Here is a 15,669-nt window from a genome sequence, read left to right as displayed (position 1 = left end):
TCTTGATTTATGACTTACCATGTTTTGTTCTACAGGCTCCCAGAACACAAGAACCCAGTTCCAGAGCCACCATTGAAGGTAGGACCATTAAGATACTGCCAGATTCATTATGTTGTAAGCTAATGGGCAGGGACTGGCTGGAAAGCAGCCCTGAGGAGAGAGCCTTGGGGGTGCTGGGGGAGGAGAAGCTCACCAGGAGCTCTCAGTGTGCACTTGCAGCCCACAAAGCCAATCAGAGCCTGGGCTGCAGCAGGAGAAGTGTGGCCAGCAGGGCAAGGGAGGTGATTCTCCCCCTCTGCTCAGCTCTGCTGAGACCCCACCTGGAGTCCTGCCTCCAGTTCTGGAGCCCCTATTCCAAGAGGGATCTGGAGGGGCTGGAAGGTGTCCAGAGAAGGGCCAGGAGGATGAGCAGAGGGCTGGAGCACCTCTCCTGTGAGGACAGACTGAAGGAGTTGAGGCTGTTGAGTCTGGAGAAGAGAAGGCTCCCAGGTGACCTCATTGTGGCCTTCCAGGATCTGAAAGGGGCTACAGGAAGGCTGGGGAGGGACTGCTCAGGATCTCAGGGAGTGCTAGGACTAGGGGGAATGGAATGAAGCTGGAGGTGGGGAGATTGAGGCTGGAGGTGAGGAGGAAGTTCTTCCCCATGAGAGTGGTGAAGCCCTGGAATGGGTTGTCCAGGGAGGTGGTTGGGGCCCTGTCCCTGGAGGTGTTTAAGGCCAGGCTGGCTGAGGCTGTGGCCAGGCTGATGTAGTGTGGGGTGTCCCTGCCCATGGCAGGGGGGTTGGAACTGGATGATCCTTGTGGTCCCTTCCAACCCTGACTGATACTGTGATACTATGGTAATTTCTCCCAGTTATTACAAGAGGCAGACTAGGGCGAGCAGTGGGTACAATACAGTAAGCAAGCTGGTCTTGTGAGAAAGCCAGGCTGAAATGAAACATTTTAGTTCATATTTTTGTTCATAAGGAATACTTTGGTTGGGTTTACTGGTTTTAACATGGGAGGGGCAGAGAGAGGCACATCTTGGGGGCTTGGTCAGCAGCGTTCCCTTACGTGTTTGGCTTACTGAGTTGTATTGAGGCTGATGGGACAATATCACCACGTGGGGTTTATTTCATATATCACTTAGGGGGAGCCTGAAAGTGACCTTCTGGGTCATGGATTCCCAGACAAGAGTGTTGGATAATCTCTCCAGCACCAACCACTCCTCCCTGGAAGTTTCATGAGGATCTTCTTGTTTCCATTACTTCCCTTGGAATACTGTTCTTTGGCCTCATTCCTCTGACGCTCAGAAACCTTCCTGTAAATCCCACCCTGAATCTCCTCATGGCCAATTTGTTCCCCTCTGCCTTTCTGCTGACATTATCATCATTTCTTTAGTTGAAATGGCTCTTTTCCCTCCCTACCATGAATTCTGTCAATGTGTAAAAGGAAGACATAGATCCTTCCTGTTGCAGTTCTCTGAAGCCAGGCTTGCCTGCTTCAGCGGCGTTCCCCTTTCCCTCGTCGTTGCAGGAACATTTCTTGACACCTGGGCCATTGTTAGCTCAGTTGTTTCCAAGCAGTTGACCACAATCACATATAATTACTCATGGTAAAGCCTTTACTGGCACATTATTATGACATTCTTCCCTTCTTGTCATAACTGAAAGTACTTCATCTCATTACATCTTCAAATCTCATTTGCCCATTTGCTGCTCAATGGTAGGCTGAACATGAGCCTGCAGTGTGCCCAGGTGGCCAGGAGGGCCAATGGCATCCTGGCCTGCTTCAGGCACAGTGTGGCCAGCAGGAGCAGGGAGGTCATTCTGCCCCTATACACTGCACTGGTTAGGCCACACCTTGAGTCCTGTGTCTAGTTCTGGGCCCCTCAGTTTAGGAAGGAGGTTGACTTGCTGGAAGGTTTCCAGAGAAGGGCAACAAAGCTGGGGAGGGGCTTGGAACACAGCCCTGTGAGGAGAGGCTGAGGGAGCTGGGGTTGCTTAGCCTGGAGAGGAGGAGACTCAGGGGAGACCTCATTGCTCTCTACAACTCCCTGAAGGGAGGTTGTAGGCAGGTGGGGGTTGGTCTCTTTTCCCAGGCAGCCAGCACCAGAACAAGAGGACACAGTCTCAGGCTGCTCCAGGGGAGGTTTAGGCTGGAGGTCAGGAGGAAGTTCTACACAGAGAGAGTGATTGCCCATTGGAATGGGCTGCCTGGGGAGGTGGTGGAGTCACCATCCCTGGAGGTGTTCGGGAGGAGACTTGCTGGGGTGCTTGGTGCCATGGGTTAGTTGATTAGGTGGTGTTGGATGATAGGTTGGACACGATGATCTTGAAGGTCTCTTCCAACCTGGTCTGGTCTATTCTATTCTATTCTATTCTATCCTATCCTATCCTATCCTATCCTATCCTATCCTATCCTATCCTATCCTATCCTATTCTATTCTCTGTTCCTGTGTAATGTACCAGACAGCTCACAGTCATGCTGTGAGCTGCTAAGACTCAAGGTTGCTGGGTTGTTGTTTTTTTCTCCAGTGCCATTTGGAGATGCTAGGAGGAACTCATGCAGCTCACTGCTGTGTGCAGGCCCTTGTGTACACCTCTGTGCCAACAGAGATGCTTTTAATGCTTCCAGTCTTGAAGGGTCTCTGGCTTTTCCTTCACACTGCTAAGAGCTCTTTGGGTGTTCCTCGTGCTCGTCAGTGGTGTACATTCAGCAGGTGTTAGCATGCTGTTATTTTTAATGAACAATTAGTGAACATTTTGAACAGAGAGTGTTCCTGGCACTCTGCTGGCACTCTCCATCCCATCCAGTGACATCTCCATCCCATCCACTGACATCTCCATCCCATCCAGTGACATCTCCATCCCATCCAGTGACATCCCTTTCTGCCTTACTTGCCCTTGTTTCCCTTTTACTCACTTTCTTACCTACCTTAAAATTGTTACACTACCTCTGTTTGCTCTTAATTTCAGTTTCTTAAGTGCCACCACAGCAAGTCCTCTGGCAATCATTCCCATTTTCCATTACCAGAAATGTGTTATCTTTGAGGGGCAAGGGAAAAGGCTGAGCTGGTAGGCATTACCTGTGTTCAGCTTTCATTTACTCTCCATCTTTCATGCACTCTTCTGTCTTTCACTTTCACACCCTGCTCCATTCTGCTGGGGCCTATTATCACTGCTTCCTCCTCCTCACATCCAGATGGGTGTTTGGCTGCAGTGTAGTCCCCACCTGATGGAACAGTTGCCAGGTTTTGCCTCTGGACTTGTGCTTTGTGAGGCAGACGCCCAACAGTGTCAGCACACTGAGTTTTCCTTCTCTCTTGAACAGAGTGATCTAGGTGTTCCTTTCTGCTGCTGTGTTTAACTTCTTCAGCTATTTTGGAAAACTCTTTATTGAGGCAAAGGTTTTGTTCCATTTTTGGGCTACACATAGATTAGCTTCAATGTCTGCTCAGGCTTTACTGTGCAGCAGCTTTACTTCTTTCTTTTCTGATTCCCTTTGTTGCCTCTGTGGCTAAACAGCCTCCTATTATTTGTTTTAATTTCCTTTCCAGTGTCTAACTCAGCTTGACTCTCTGGCAGTTCTCATTCTATCCCAGTGTTACCTGACCCCTGAAACAAGTTGGGGTTTTTTTGGGGGGCAGTCTGGTTTGTCCCTCCCATTCATTGTAGAATTCTGCTTACTCCTAGTTTCTTCTTCAGAAGTGAGGGGGACTAATGTGTGTGCATCTGTGTGAACAAGGAGGAGCCTTCCCATAGTTTGATCTGAGAAACCCTTCAACTAGTCTCTTCTCCCAGGCAACCAGCACCAGAACAAGAGGACACAGTCTCAGGCTGTGCCAGGGGAGGTTTAGGCTGGATGTTAGGAGGAAGTTCTACACAGAGAGAGTGATTGCCCATTGGAATGGGCTGCCTGGGGAGGTGAGGGAGTCACCATCCCTGGAGGTGTTCAGGAGGAGACTTGCTGGGGTGCTTGGTGCCATGGGTTAGTTGTTTAGGTGGTGTTGGATTGGTTGATGGGTTGGACACAATGATCTTGAAGGTCTCTTCCAACCTGCTTTATTATTATTGTATTATTATTCTCCTCTTGCATGGATCTCCAATCCATGCAGCAGCCAACAACCTTTGCCTTTTCTTTACAAATCTAACTTTTTTAAACTTCTTTGAAGTGAAATACCCAGAGTCACTTCTTCCATCTTTCTTCTGCATTCTAAGTGTCCTCCTCACATCAGATTGCTTTGCTTTGGCTTGGGGAAGCAATGCATATGGTTTGCAATGTTTGCCCCTCTGGAATTAAGAGCCCCACTTTGGGTTATCCTTCCTGTTTGCTTTAAACCTGAGGCACCTCAGGTCTGCTGAAGCTGGGTTGCACACTGCACCAACCCTTCCTTCAGCAGCCCTGCTACAGAGGGAAGCAAGTTTAAAATAACCTCATTCCTGGCTGGTTGTGTGACTGCTCTGTGAAGCAGTATGTCAGCTAGCACATGCAGGAATAATTGGGTCCTACTGTTATTAATAGCATTTGTTCTCCAATGTATATCCATGGATATAAGTTATTTCCATGTGGTTGGACAGTTGTTCTGGCTGCACAGTTAGTTGGCCCTTTGATTCAGTTAAGAATTATCTTTATGCATTGTAAGAAATATTAAACATGCATCAGGAGCCAACTGATATTCATTACCCATGGAAGCATGCTGCAACAGCTGTATTAAGCTCCATGTGCTGTGCATGACATATGAGGCCCAAATAGCTTTTATACCATCGGGATACTTCTGGGAATCTATTTTTTAACAGAGTTTGATTTCAGCAGTTTGGTTACAGAGGAAATGAGGCTTAGAACTGTTCGGTTCTTGGGCAGTGAAAGTCGTGCTGAGGGTCTGATTAATTTCCAGAGCCCTGACTAGGGTGTGTAGGATGCTTCTGTGTTTATGTCTTTGTAACTTCAGAGATTAAAGCACTCCTGTATTTCACAATCTCAGAGGAGCAAGCCAGGCTTCTACACTGGAGCCCATAGTCTCCTTCAGCTTAGTCTGATTTACCATCATTGGAGGTGTTCAGGAGGAGACTTGATGGGGTGCTTGCTCATAGAATCATAGAATCAATCAGGTTGGAAGAGACCTCAAAGATCATCAAGTCCAACCTGTCACCCAACACCTCATGACTACTAAACCATGGCACCAAGTGCCACGGACAATCCCCTCTTGAACACCTCCAGGGATGGTGACTCCACCACCTCCCTGGGCAGCACATCCCAATGGCTAATGACTGTGAAGAACTTTCTTCTCACCTCAAGCCTAAACTTCCCCTGGCACAGCTTGAGACTGTGGTACCATGGGTTAGTTGTTTAGGTGGTGTTGGATTGGTTGATGGGTTGGACACGATGATCTTGAAGGTCTCTTCCAACCTGCTCTATTCTATTCTATTCTATTCTATTCTATTCTATTCTATTCTATTCTATTCTATTCTATTCTATTCTATTCTATTCTATTCTATTCTATTCCTACTCTACTCTACTCTACTCACTTGTATTGACATTTTTCTTCATGAGGGCAAGGTGTATTGACAGTATACACAGCATAGGGTTGCTGCTAATAAAGAAGGCTCTAACCTCTGTTTCCTACTGTTGTAAATGAACGGTGTGGTTAGAATGGATGGCAAAAATCCTGAAAGGAGGAGAGATTCAGAAACTTCAGTGGGTCACAGAAAGCTACAACAGATTCTCTCTCTTCTAGTACCCAAGTACAATGAGGCTTATTAGTATCACTAACTAAGGTTGGAAGAGACCTCAAAGATCATCGAGTCCATCCTGTCACCACAGACCTCATGACTAGAGTAGGGAGGAGACTTGATGGGGTACTTGGTGCCATGGGTTAGTTATTTAGGTGGTGTTGGATTGGTTGATGGGTTGGACACGATGATCTTGAAGGTCTCTTCCAACCTGGTTTGGTTTATTCTAATAAAGGTTTATTCTAATAAAGGACACTACTGCCCACTGCAGGCTTGAACTTCCACCCTTCCCATTAAGGGTCTTATGCGCTACCAGCTGAGCCACATCAGGTTGATATGGGTACAGCCCAAACTTCATGGTTGAATGCTCCAATCAAAATTGCTTGTTCTTCCTGTTAATTTAGGTTTAGGTTTAGGTTGGATGTTAGGAAGAAGTTCTACACAGAGAGAGTGATTGCCCATTGGAATGGGCTGCCTGGGGAGGTGGTGGAGTCACCATCACTGGAGGTGTTCAGGAGGAGACTTGCTGGGGTGCTTGGTGCCATGGCTTAGATGTTTAGGTGGTGTTGGATTGGTTGATAGGTTGGACATGATGATCTTGAAGGTCTCTTCCAAGCTGGTCTATTCTATCCTATCCTATCCTATCCTATCCTATTCTATTCTATTCTATTCTATTCTATTCTATTCTATTCTATTCTATTCCATTCCATTCCATTCCATTCCATTCCATTCCATTCCATTCCATTCCATTCCATTCCATTCCATTCCATTTTAATTGTAGGCCCTTGATCTTGTGTTGTGATCGTCACACCTCCCAGTTGGTCAGTGCAGGGAGTCTGCTCGTTGGCAGATGATGAGAGAGTGCTACAAAGAATATCTGTGTTCTGCTACAGCTAAACAGCAAATGTTTTGCTGAAAAGCAAACAGTTTGTTGTGAGTTTTAAAACACTTGTTTATCAGGTTCCAACAAAAGAGGAGAACAGTAACTCTTCATCAGGGTCGTCGCTTGAAAGTGCAATCACGGCACAGCGAACAGCTTCTGCCAGAGGCCAGGCCAGACCCCATCCAAATCAAAAGGAAAGGCTGCTGTTGGAGCTGGTTCTAACAGCTGAGAAAGCTAAGCTGCAGACCTGGCTGCTGTGCCAAAGAGAGAGGAGGGGGAGGTGGGGGAGAGAGAGAGAGAGAGATCACAAGCACCATAAACAAAATGACTAAAACAGAATCTCAGACTGTGTGGTACCATCCAAGTTGCTTGCAAAATCACTCCCTCTGGCAGACAGGCTGGGAAGGCCACAGCTTAGATTTCACAGGATATTAAGGACAGGGTAGTAATATCACATCTATAATAATCATTAAAAAAAATGCAGTGCTGTAAAGTTCTATATGCCTTTTTTTTTTTCCCTTCCCTTTTGGAAACATCCCAGGAAGTTTTCACCTTTAAACTAAACACATGCTCATAGTTTATGGAAAGAAATATTCATTCTCACAGCCTGATCGTGCGAAGTGCGAGAGCCGCTCGCTGCCCTCACTTCTGGAGCTAGAAGGCACCCAGCACACCCAGAGTCAAGCTGCTCCTTACACTCTTGCATTCAAGTGATGAAGCAGGCAGTGAAACTATGGCAGTGCTTCACTGTTGCCACACTGTAGGAACTAATTGCTCCTAAAGACTGTGTGCAAACATAATAAACTAGATAATGAGTTTGCAGATGTGTAGCAGTAACGCTGGAGCTGCTGCACGGTTCCTTGAGAGCATGGGGGCCTGAGCCTGGTTCCCTGGCTGTTGGATACTGCCCTCAAACATCTGCTCCATGGAATGGAATGGAATGGAATGGAATGGAATGGAATGGAATGGAATGGAATGGAATGGAATGGAATAGAATAGAATAGAATAGAATAGAATAGAATAGAATAGAATAGAATAGAATAGAATAGAATAGAATAGAATAGAATAGAATAGAACTGAATTGAATTGAATTGACCAGGTTGGAAAAGACCTTTGAGATCTGCAAGTCCAACCTATCACCCAACACCATCTAATCAAGTAAACCATGGCACCAAGCACCCCATCCAGTCTCTTCCTAAACACCTCCAGTGATGGTGACTCCACCACCTCCCTGGGCAGCACATCCCAATGGCCAATCACTCTTTCTGTGGAGAACTTCTTCCTCACCTCCAGCCTAAACCTGCCCTGGCACAGCTTGAGACTGTGTCCTCTAGTCATGAGGTCTGTGGTGACAGGTTGGACTCGATGATCTTTGAGGTCTCTTCCAACCTTAGTGATACTGAATACTGAATACTCTTGTTCTGGTGCTGGTTGCCTGGGAGAAGAGACCAACCCCCACCTGGCCACAACCTCCCTTCAGGTAGTTGTAGAGGCCCACAGAACAGATTCTGACACCAAAGTTGCAGTCATGGAAGTTAAAAATGTTGTTCAGTGATCTCTAGGAGTAGACTAGGAGGGAGAAAATGCTCCCCATGACATTGAATGATCTTTCCTGAGCGCTGTAGAAATGCTATATACTCATGTGTAAAGAAGAGAGAAATTTTCCACTGTTACTGCAGATTCTTCAGTTGATTTGCAGTCCTATTTTGGTGCTATGGCTGCATTATGAAGCTGAAGCTTTAAACTTCCATCATAAAAGTGGTTGACAGAGCAACTTCCTCACTCTAACGTTTCAGAAAAGGAAATTATCAGATGTCCCTGTGGAAGCAGAGCAAGATTATACCAAGTTTAACAGCACCAACCTGAAAGCCAAAAAGGTAAGCAAGCCTTGCACCCGTGCATGTTGTGCCAGAGCATAGGCCAGCATCAAACCCTAGCACAGGAGTGCCTGGTTTGTCTCCTCCAACATACATCAGCAAAAGTCAGATGTCTGTGGTTGTATCTTCTTGAGCTTTTCATCCAGGCTTAATTCAGCTTGGATAGTCTAAAAGTCATCTTCTGAACTCTTCCACGAAGTTACTGTGGGGCTGTACTTGTTTCAGTGAGCGTTCTGGTGAGCCTCACAGACTTGGACACGTTTTCAAGTGCTCAGCTAATGTCTGCAAAGCTCTTTGGGGTCTTTACACGAGGAATACTGCAGCTTAGTGATAGCAACTGTTAAGTTTCAGTTAATTGAAAATGAAACAAAGCAAGCAGCGTTCCCTCAAATTCTGAGGGATGCCAAGGCAGACTTCATTGTTACCTAGCAGGATTGCTTGTGCACTTACTTATGTCAACTTAATGAAGTTAAATCAACACAGAGCTTGCTGATTGCCAGCTCCAGCACAAGTTTGGAGGCCAGTTCAAATCCAGGTCCCATGGTGCCTGCCACTGTACTATTCCTAGGAGAGCAACAGAGATGTGAAAAGAAATAGATTCTGGCTGTGTGTGCCAAGGTTGTGAGGCTTGCACTGGCTTATTTTGCTGAACATGGAAAGAAAATGAACCCTTCTCCAGTCCCATGGGGAACAAAAAAGGCCCTGTGTGCTGGTCCTGTGACCTTCAGGCTGGTGCTAGCTACTCTTTATCCCTTTGCAAAGAGGAGCAGCCGGTGACAAACGCATTCCTTCCCCCCTCAAAAACCCCGAGAATTTTTTTGTGCTGAGGGCACACGTTAGTTTTGCAGTGAGAGGAGGCTTGCCCCCCAAGTGATGGTGCTGAACAGCTTCAAATGTGCCTGTTCCCAGCCTTGCCCCGCTGTGTACCTCTGACTCTTGAACCGAGCAGGAATACGGAAAGGAACCGCGCGGAGATAATTAATTTTGCCATTAACTGTGACTTACTTCTGAAATAATGAAGCACATTGATGAGAGGATCTGGGAAAGCAAAGATAGCTCTTGGAGCCTGTACAGCATGCTGCTCTTTTTTAAAGACTCTGGCAGTGTTTGTGTTTGTACAGTAACGCAGACAGTCGCGCTGCTGCTGCCTATCTCCGTCCTGCTCACAACCTCCTCGCTGATCGCGTACGTCGCCGTGGTGAAGGCCTGCGGGCTGAGGAGTAGCATAAAGAAAGGTCACTGCAAAGTTTTCTTAATAGGGAAAGGAAAGCAGCTAGAGAGCTGAAACATGACCTTTTAAAAGGTAGGAAATAAACCAGGTCAGCTCCATAAAACGTGGTTCATAAAATGCGCTTTAGGTGTAAAAGTCTGGGAACTCGTCCCAGCGGCCTCAAAGCGCTTTGCAAGTGCTAGTTGCCTTCTTCATTAGTTCTTCCATCTCTTTTGCCTTTCTTTTCACTGGGCATGGAGTCTTTCATAATAAATCAGTGTGAATTATTCATCATCTGTAATGCAAGGCTGTAATTCAGCCTGCTGACAGCATAATCGTGAGATTGAGGCTGAGGGTACAGCATGCATCTGTTATATTGCAGGCATTATTCCCCTTAATGTACAGGCAGGGATTAGCCCAAAGTAAACCTTGGAGTTGGGATACTTCATGCTGCAGAAGGGAAAGATATTTCACCTCCTTGTCCTTGCAATTGATTCTGCCTTTGTCTGAGGTTAAATCATTCATGACAAGTGCTTTTCTGTTGGAATAATCTTCAATTTGTTTCGTGAAGTTTTCCTCCCCCCCGTTTAAAGCCCTGCATCACATCAGCTTCACTGGTGCATGCTACAAAACACATTCAGCTTCCTGCCTGACTTCTGCAGTTAGGAGTTTGTGGCTTATATTCCACCCCTATGGAGATGCTGCTTAACTTCTTCTGTTTATCCTTTCACCAACAGGCAAACATCAAGATGACTGCGGCACAAAAGGCTCTGGCCAAGGTTGATAAGAGTGGCATGAAGTCCATTTCCTCTTTCTTTGGTTCCAAACCTAAAGCATCAAAATAAAGACTTCTTCTTGAAAGAGTTTTTATCCAGTGGGGTTTTTTTTTATGTTAAGATGTCTCCTGGGGTTTTTTTGTTGGTATGGTAGATGCAGGGCATGGCTGTGTACGTGGTGGAGTGTGCTGAAGAGATCGGTGAGCTGGTGAGGGACACTGCCGTTAGGCCTCAGCGAGGCAGGGCAGTACCATGCAGATATTCCAGCCTGTGTCAGGGAGACAGCCTAGCTGGATTAGCATGGTCCTGTGAGCTAAGACAGCAAGGTTCAGCATGGTACAATCCTGTACTGCAGCTTCTCATAGAGCAAACTTAGTCAGGGCCGCCACAGAGTCTTCTCCATCACACTCCATTGTGGGGCAGAAACATCTCCTCCTCGGAGTTTTTAAGTTGGATTTTTTGTTGTTCATAAGAAGCTTTGCTTTCTGAGACTTTCTGGAGCTTTTTTTACTTCATGTAACAGCAGAGTAGGACAACATTGCTGGATTTGAATGTTAAACCAAACCTCAAGGGCTGGTGTCAGCATTGCCATTGGGGGTAGTTCATCAAGGCAAAGACAGTGTCTCCGAATTGGGATTTGATTTGCACTAGTTGCAATGAATGTCAATGCAAATGTGATGCAATAAAGTGCTTTGTGAAACAAGTGCCTGCTGCTTGGACTTGCTGTGTGTTTCAAGAGTGAGGTTAAGGCTGGGTGTTTTCCTGTGTGCAACTTTTCATCCTTACTGCAGGGCTTTGGCCTGACATGAGAAATCTCTTAACACACAGCCACACAAAGGCATTTTTGTGTTCAGTTGCAAGCTCAACAGGGCCTTACAAAATAATTAGGGGAAGATTTATTTAAAGGCAAATCTGGGGGGGGTAATGAATAGAATAGAATAGAATAGAATAGAATAGAATAGAATAGAATAGAATAGAATAGAATACATAGAATAAACCAGGTTGGAAGAGACCTTCTAGATCATTGTGTCCAACCCATCAACACATCCAACACCACCTAAACAACTAACCCATGGCACCAAGCACCCCATCAAGTCTCCTCCTGAACACCTCCAGGGATGGTGACTCCACCACCTCCCCAGGCAGCCCATTCCAATGGGCAATCACTCTCTCTGTGTAAAACTTCCTCCTAACCTCCAGCCTAAACCTCCCCTGGCACAGCCTGAGACTGTGTCCTCTTGTTCTGGTGCTGGCTGCCTGGGAGAAGAGACCAAGTCTGTTTGGAGCTGGATTCAAAAGCTTGAATGCCTTAGTGGCCTGTCTTTGGCTGGGAGTAGCTAGTAGCTGCTCCAGTGCTGCATTTTGAACATAGCATGTAGCCAGGTGGGGGTTGGTCTCTTCTCCCAGGCAACCAGCACCAGAACAAGAGGACACAGTCTCAAGCTGTGCCAGGGGAGGTTTAGGCTGGAGGTGAGGAGAAAGTTCTTCCCAGCAAGAGAGATTGGCCATTGGAATGTGCTGCCCAGGGAGGTGGTGGAGTCACCATCCCTGGAGGTGTTCAAGAGGGGATTGTCCGTGGCACTTGGTGCCATGGTTTAGTTAGTCCTGAGGTGTTGGGTGACAGGTTGGGCTTGGTGATCTTTGAGGTCTCTTCCAACCTGATTGATTCTATGTTTCTGTGAGGATAACATTGATAACACACTGACAGTGTAGTTGTTGCTGAGCAGTGGACTTCACAGTTTCTCACCCTACCCTGCCAGCAAGTAGACTGGGAGTGCACAAGAAGCTGGGGGGAGGGGAGAGCCTGTACAACTGACCCAGAGAACCCAAAGGGGTATTCTGTAACGTGTGATATCATGCTGAACAATAAACCTGGGAGGAGCTGACCAGGGGGTGACAGCCTGAGGCTGAGAGCCTGGCTGGGTGTCAGTCAGCAAGAGGTGAGCAATCACCTTTTGCATCTCTTGTGTTGTGTATTGTTTCCATCATGATTTTCCCTTCCTTTTCTGTCCTACCTCAACCCACGAGTTTTACAGGGGGTTTTCCAGTCCTCCCCCCCAGCCCCACTGGGGGAAGTGAGCAGACAGCTTTGTGGTGCCTCACTGCCTGCTGAGTTAAACCACAGCACTTAGAAAGGTTTCGTTTGGTGGAGGTTTGCACGAGATGGGAGGTTACTTAGCACACACTCCTCAGCCTTGGGTGTTGGCTTTCCTCTTCCCAGAGAGCATTGTCAGAGGGATTGCTGTCTGCTGTGTTACAGCTTCCCTGGTTCACACAACTGAAATGCAACCAGCAGGATCGTTTGTGTAGGCCCAGCCAGCTCTGTGGAGCACTCATTTTCATCCACCAGTTACTACACTTCTGTGGATGAGATATGATGCATATGTTAGAAAAACACTCTTATCTTTCCATTCTGTGCTACATCTGCTCAGGAGAGACTGCCTATCCCTTGATAATGATGGGAAGGGGTTTGGAACACAGCCCTGTGAGGGGAGGCTGAGGGAGCTGGGGTTGCTTAGCCTGGAGAGGAGGAGGCTCAGGGGAGACCTTCTTGCTCTCTACAACTCCCTGAAGGGAGGTTGTAGCCAGGTGGGGGTTGGTCTCTTCTCCCAGGCAAGCAGCACCAGAACAAGAGGACACAGTCTCAAGCTGTGCCAGGGGAAGTTTAGGCTGGAGGTGAGGAGAAAGTTCTTCCCAGAAAGAGTGATTGCCCATTGGAATGTGCTGCCCAGGGAGGTGATGGAGTCACCATCACTGGAGATGTTCAAGAGAGGATTGGACATGGCACTTGAAGCCATGGTTCAGTTAGTCCTGAGGTGTTGGGTGCTAGGTTGGACTTGATGATCTCTGAGGTCTCTTCCAACCTGACTGATTCTATGGTTCTATGATTCTATGATACATATTCACATCCATGTCTGGTGAGCTGTGATTCTTCTATAGGTGTGGCTTTGGAGTTAAGCAGCTCTTACAGAGGACACTCTGGCTCAGTTGGTAGCATACAAAACCCTTAATAGGAAGGTTGTGAGTTCAAGCCTGCAGTGAGCAGTAGTGTCCTCCCTACTCTAGTCATGAGGTCTGTGGTGACAGGTTGGACTCGATGATCTTTGAGGTCTCTTCCAACCTTAGTGATACTGAATACTGAATTACATTTCCACTTCTTTAGGCTCCTCATTGCAAACAGATTGATACCAGTGGGCATGGAAAACTTCATGTGGAAATGCCAGCACTGACTTGGGGATGTGCAAGGGTTAAACTTGCAGGTTATTTTCAGTCTTAAGCAGTAGACTTAGCTCTACTGTTGTGTTTGTAGGAGTGACAGTGGATGGTTTGAATGTGTGGCAGTTGAGACTGGCTGCCTCCTCTTCCTGCCACACAAGCTACACCTCCAGTGTCCCGAGGGTCCAGCCCAGTAGGTGGACACAGGAAGCTGTGTATGTCATACCCATAATATCCTGCACCCTATAAATCCATCTGTAAAGTCACTTACTTTCTCTTTCTTCCCTCTCTGCTCCTGTGGGAGATGTTCCCTAGCAGGTAATGGTGGGGGAGTTACCTTGATGATCTCAAAGGTCTTCTCCAACCTGGTCTATCCTATCCTATCCTATCCTATCCTATCCTATCCTATCCTATCCTATCCTATCCTATCCTATCCTATCCTATCCTATCCTATCCTTCCTATCCTATCCTGTCCTATTCCATTCCATTCCATTCCATTCCATTCCATTCCTCTTAGGGCTGGCAAGGCCTAATGCCAGGAGGAGAAGAGGGAGAGGCAGTCTCAGAGCTGGCCAGCTGAGACTAGCATAGCAAAGCGGAGGGGAGAAAGAGCCCTGGGGGGTTTTGGGTATACCTTCAAGTGGGGAGAAGGGAAGTGTTTGGGAGGCTTCTGGGTGTGCTGTAGGGGACTCTATGCTCTGGGTTTCTTTTGTCACTGTGCTTGACATTTCTGTTAAACACCAATTGCTTTTCCATTTAAACTCTCCATCATTTCTGCAATCCATTTGTGTGATGAGTGTCATTCTTTTGCCCATCTCGGGCAAGAGAGGATCTGCCTGGCCTCAAACCAGGACAGTGTATTTTCAGTGGAAAAGGTGACAGAGCTGGCAGATTTTATCATAGTATCATAGTATCTGTCAGGGTTGGAAGGGACCACAAGGATCATCTAGTTCCAACCCCCCTGCCATGGGCAGGGACACCCCACACTACATCAGCCTGGCCACAGCCTCAGCCAGCCTGGCCTTAAACACCTCCAGGGACAGGGCCCCAACCACCTCCCTGGACAAAAAAAAATTGCATTCAGTTTGAAAGTCTAGAGGAGTCCAGTGATGCTTGAATTCATGTGTTCAGTTCCATCTGCCCAGGGAGGTGCTGGAGTCAACATCTCAGGAGGTGTTCAAGAGGGGATTGGACGTGGCACTTGGTGCCATGGTTTAGTCATGAGGTCTGTGGTGACAGGTTGGACTTGATGGTCTTTGAGGTCTCTTCCAACCTTGGTGATTTGGTGATTCTGTGATCTGATGATGCCTTCTAGAGGGGAAACTGAATGGAGGGATGCTGTGTCCAGAACTGTGTCCCCTTCTGGGCCCCTCAGTTTAGGAAGGAGGTTGAGTTGCTGGAATGAGTCCAGAGAAGGGCAACAAAGCTGGGGAGGGGTTTGGAACACAGCCCTGTGAGGAGAGGCTGAGGGAGCTGGGGTTGCTTAGCCTGGAGAAGAGGAGACTCAGGGGTGACCTTATTGTTCTTTACAACTACCTGAAGGGAGGTTGTAGGCAGGTGGGGGTTGGTCTCTTCTCCCAGGCAACCAGCACCAGAACAAGAGGACACAGTCTCAGGCTGTGCCAGGGGAGGTTTAGGCTGGATGTTAGGAAGAAGTTCTACACAGAGAGAGTGATTGGCCATTGGAATGTGCTGCCCAGGGAGGTGGTGGAGTCACCATCCCTGGAGGTGTTCAGGAGGAGACTTGATGGGGTGTTTGGTGCCATGGGTTAGTTGCTTAGGTGGTGTTGGATTGGTTGATGGGTTGGACACGAAGATCTTGAAGGTCTCTTCCAACCTATTCTATTCTATTCCATTCCATTCCATTCCATTCCACTCTACTCTACTCTACTCTACTCTACTCTACTCCACTCCACTCCACTCCACTCCACTCCACTCCACTCCACTCCATTCCATTCCATTCCATTCCATTCCATTCCATTCCATTCCATTCCAG

At 47.3% G+C, this 15,669-nt stretch overlaps 1 protein-coding gene across 7 annotated transcripts in view; it reads left to right on the top strand.

Annotated features, from left to right (window-relative positions):
• RNASEH2B (ribonuclease H2 subunit B) overlaps positions 1–15,669 on the top strand; it is a 58,680-nt gene that overhangs the window by 41,403 nt on the left and 1,608 nt on the right. For 2 of the 7 annotated variants that reach the window (XR_010990713.1, XR_010990712.1), the window contains exons 9-12: positions 36–78; positions 8,391–8,471; positions 9,576–9,774; positions 10,419–10,542. Coding sequence is in view for 5 of the 7 variants with exons in the window: in XM_068165322.1 (XP_068021423.1) it covers positions 36–78; positions 8,391–8,471; positions 10,419–10,526 (232 nt within the window). In the remaining 2 variants the exon portion in view is untranslated. The other 5 variants (XM_068165322.1, XM_068165318.1, XM_068165320.1 and 2 more) reach the window with 4 other exon arrangements.

This window comes from Melanerpes formicivorus, unplaced genomic scaffold (genome assembly GCF_026170545.1).
Source record: "Melanerpes formicivorus ecotype bairdi unplaced genomic scaffold, bMelFor1.0.p_v2 SCAF_87, whole genome shotgun sequence".
Lineage (NCBI taxonomy): Eukaryota > Metazoa > Chordata > Aves > Piciformes > Picidae > Melanerpes > Melanerpes formicivorus.
The sequence above is the reverse complement of the archived record's forward strand: the minus strand, read 5'-3'. Positions and strand labels throughout refer to the sequence as shown.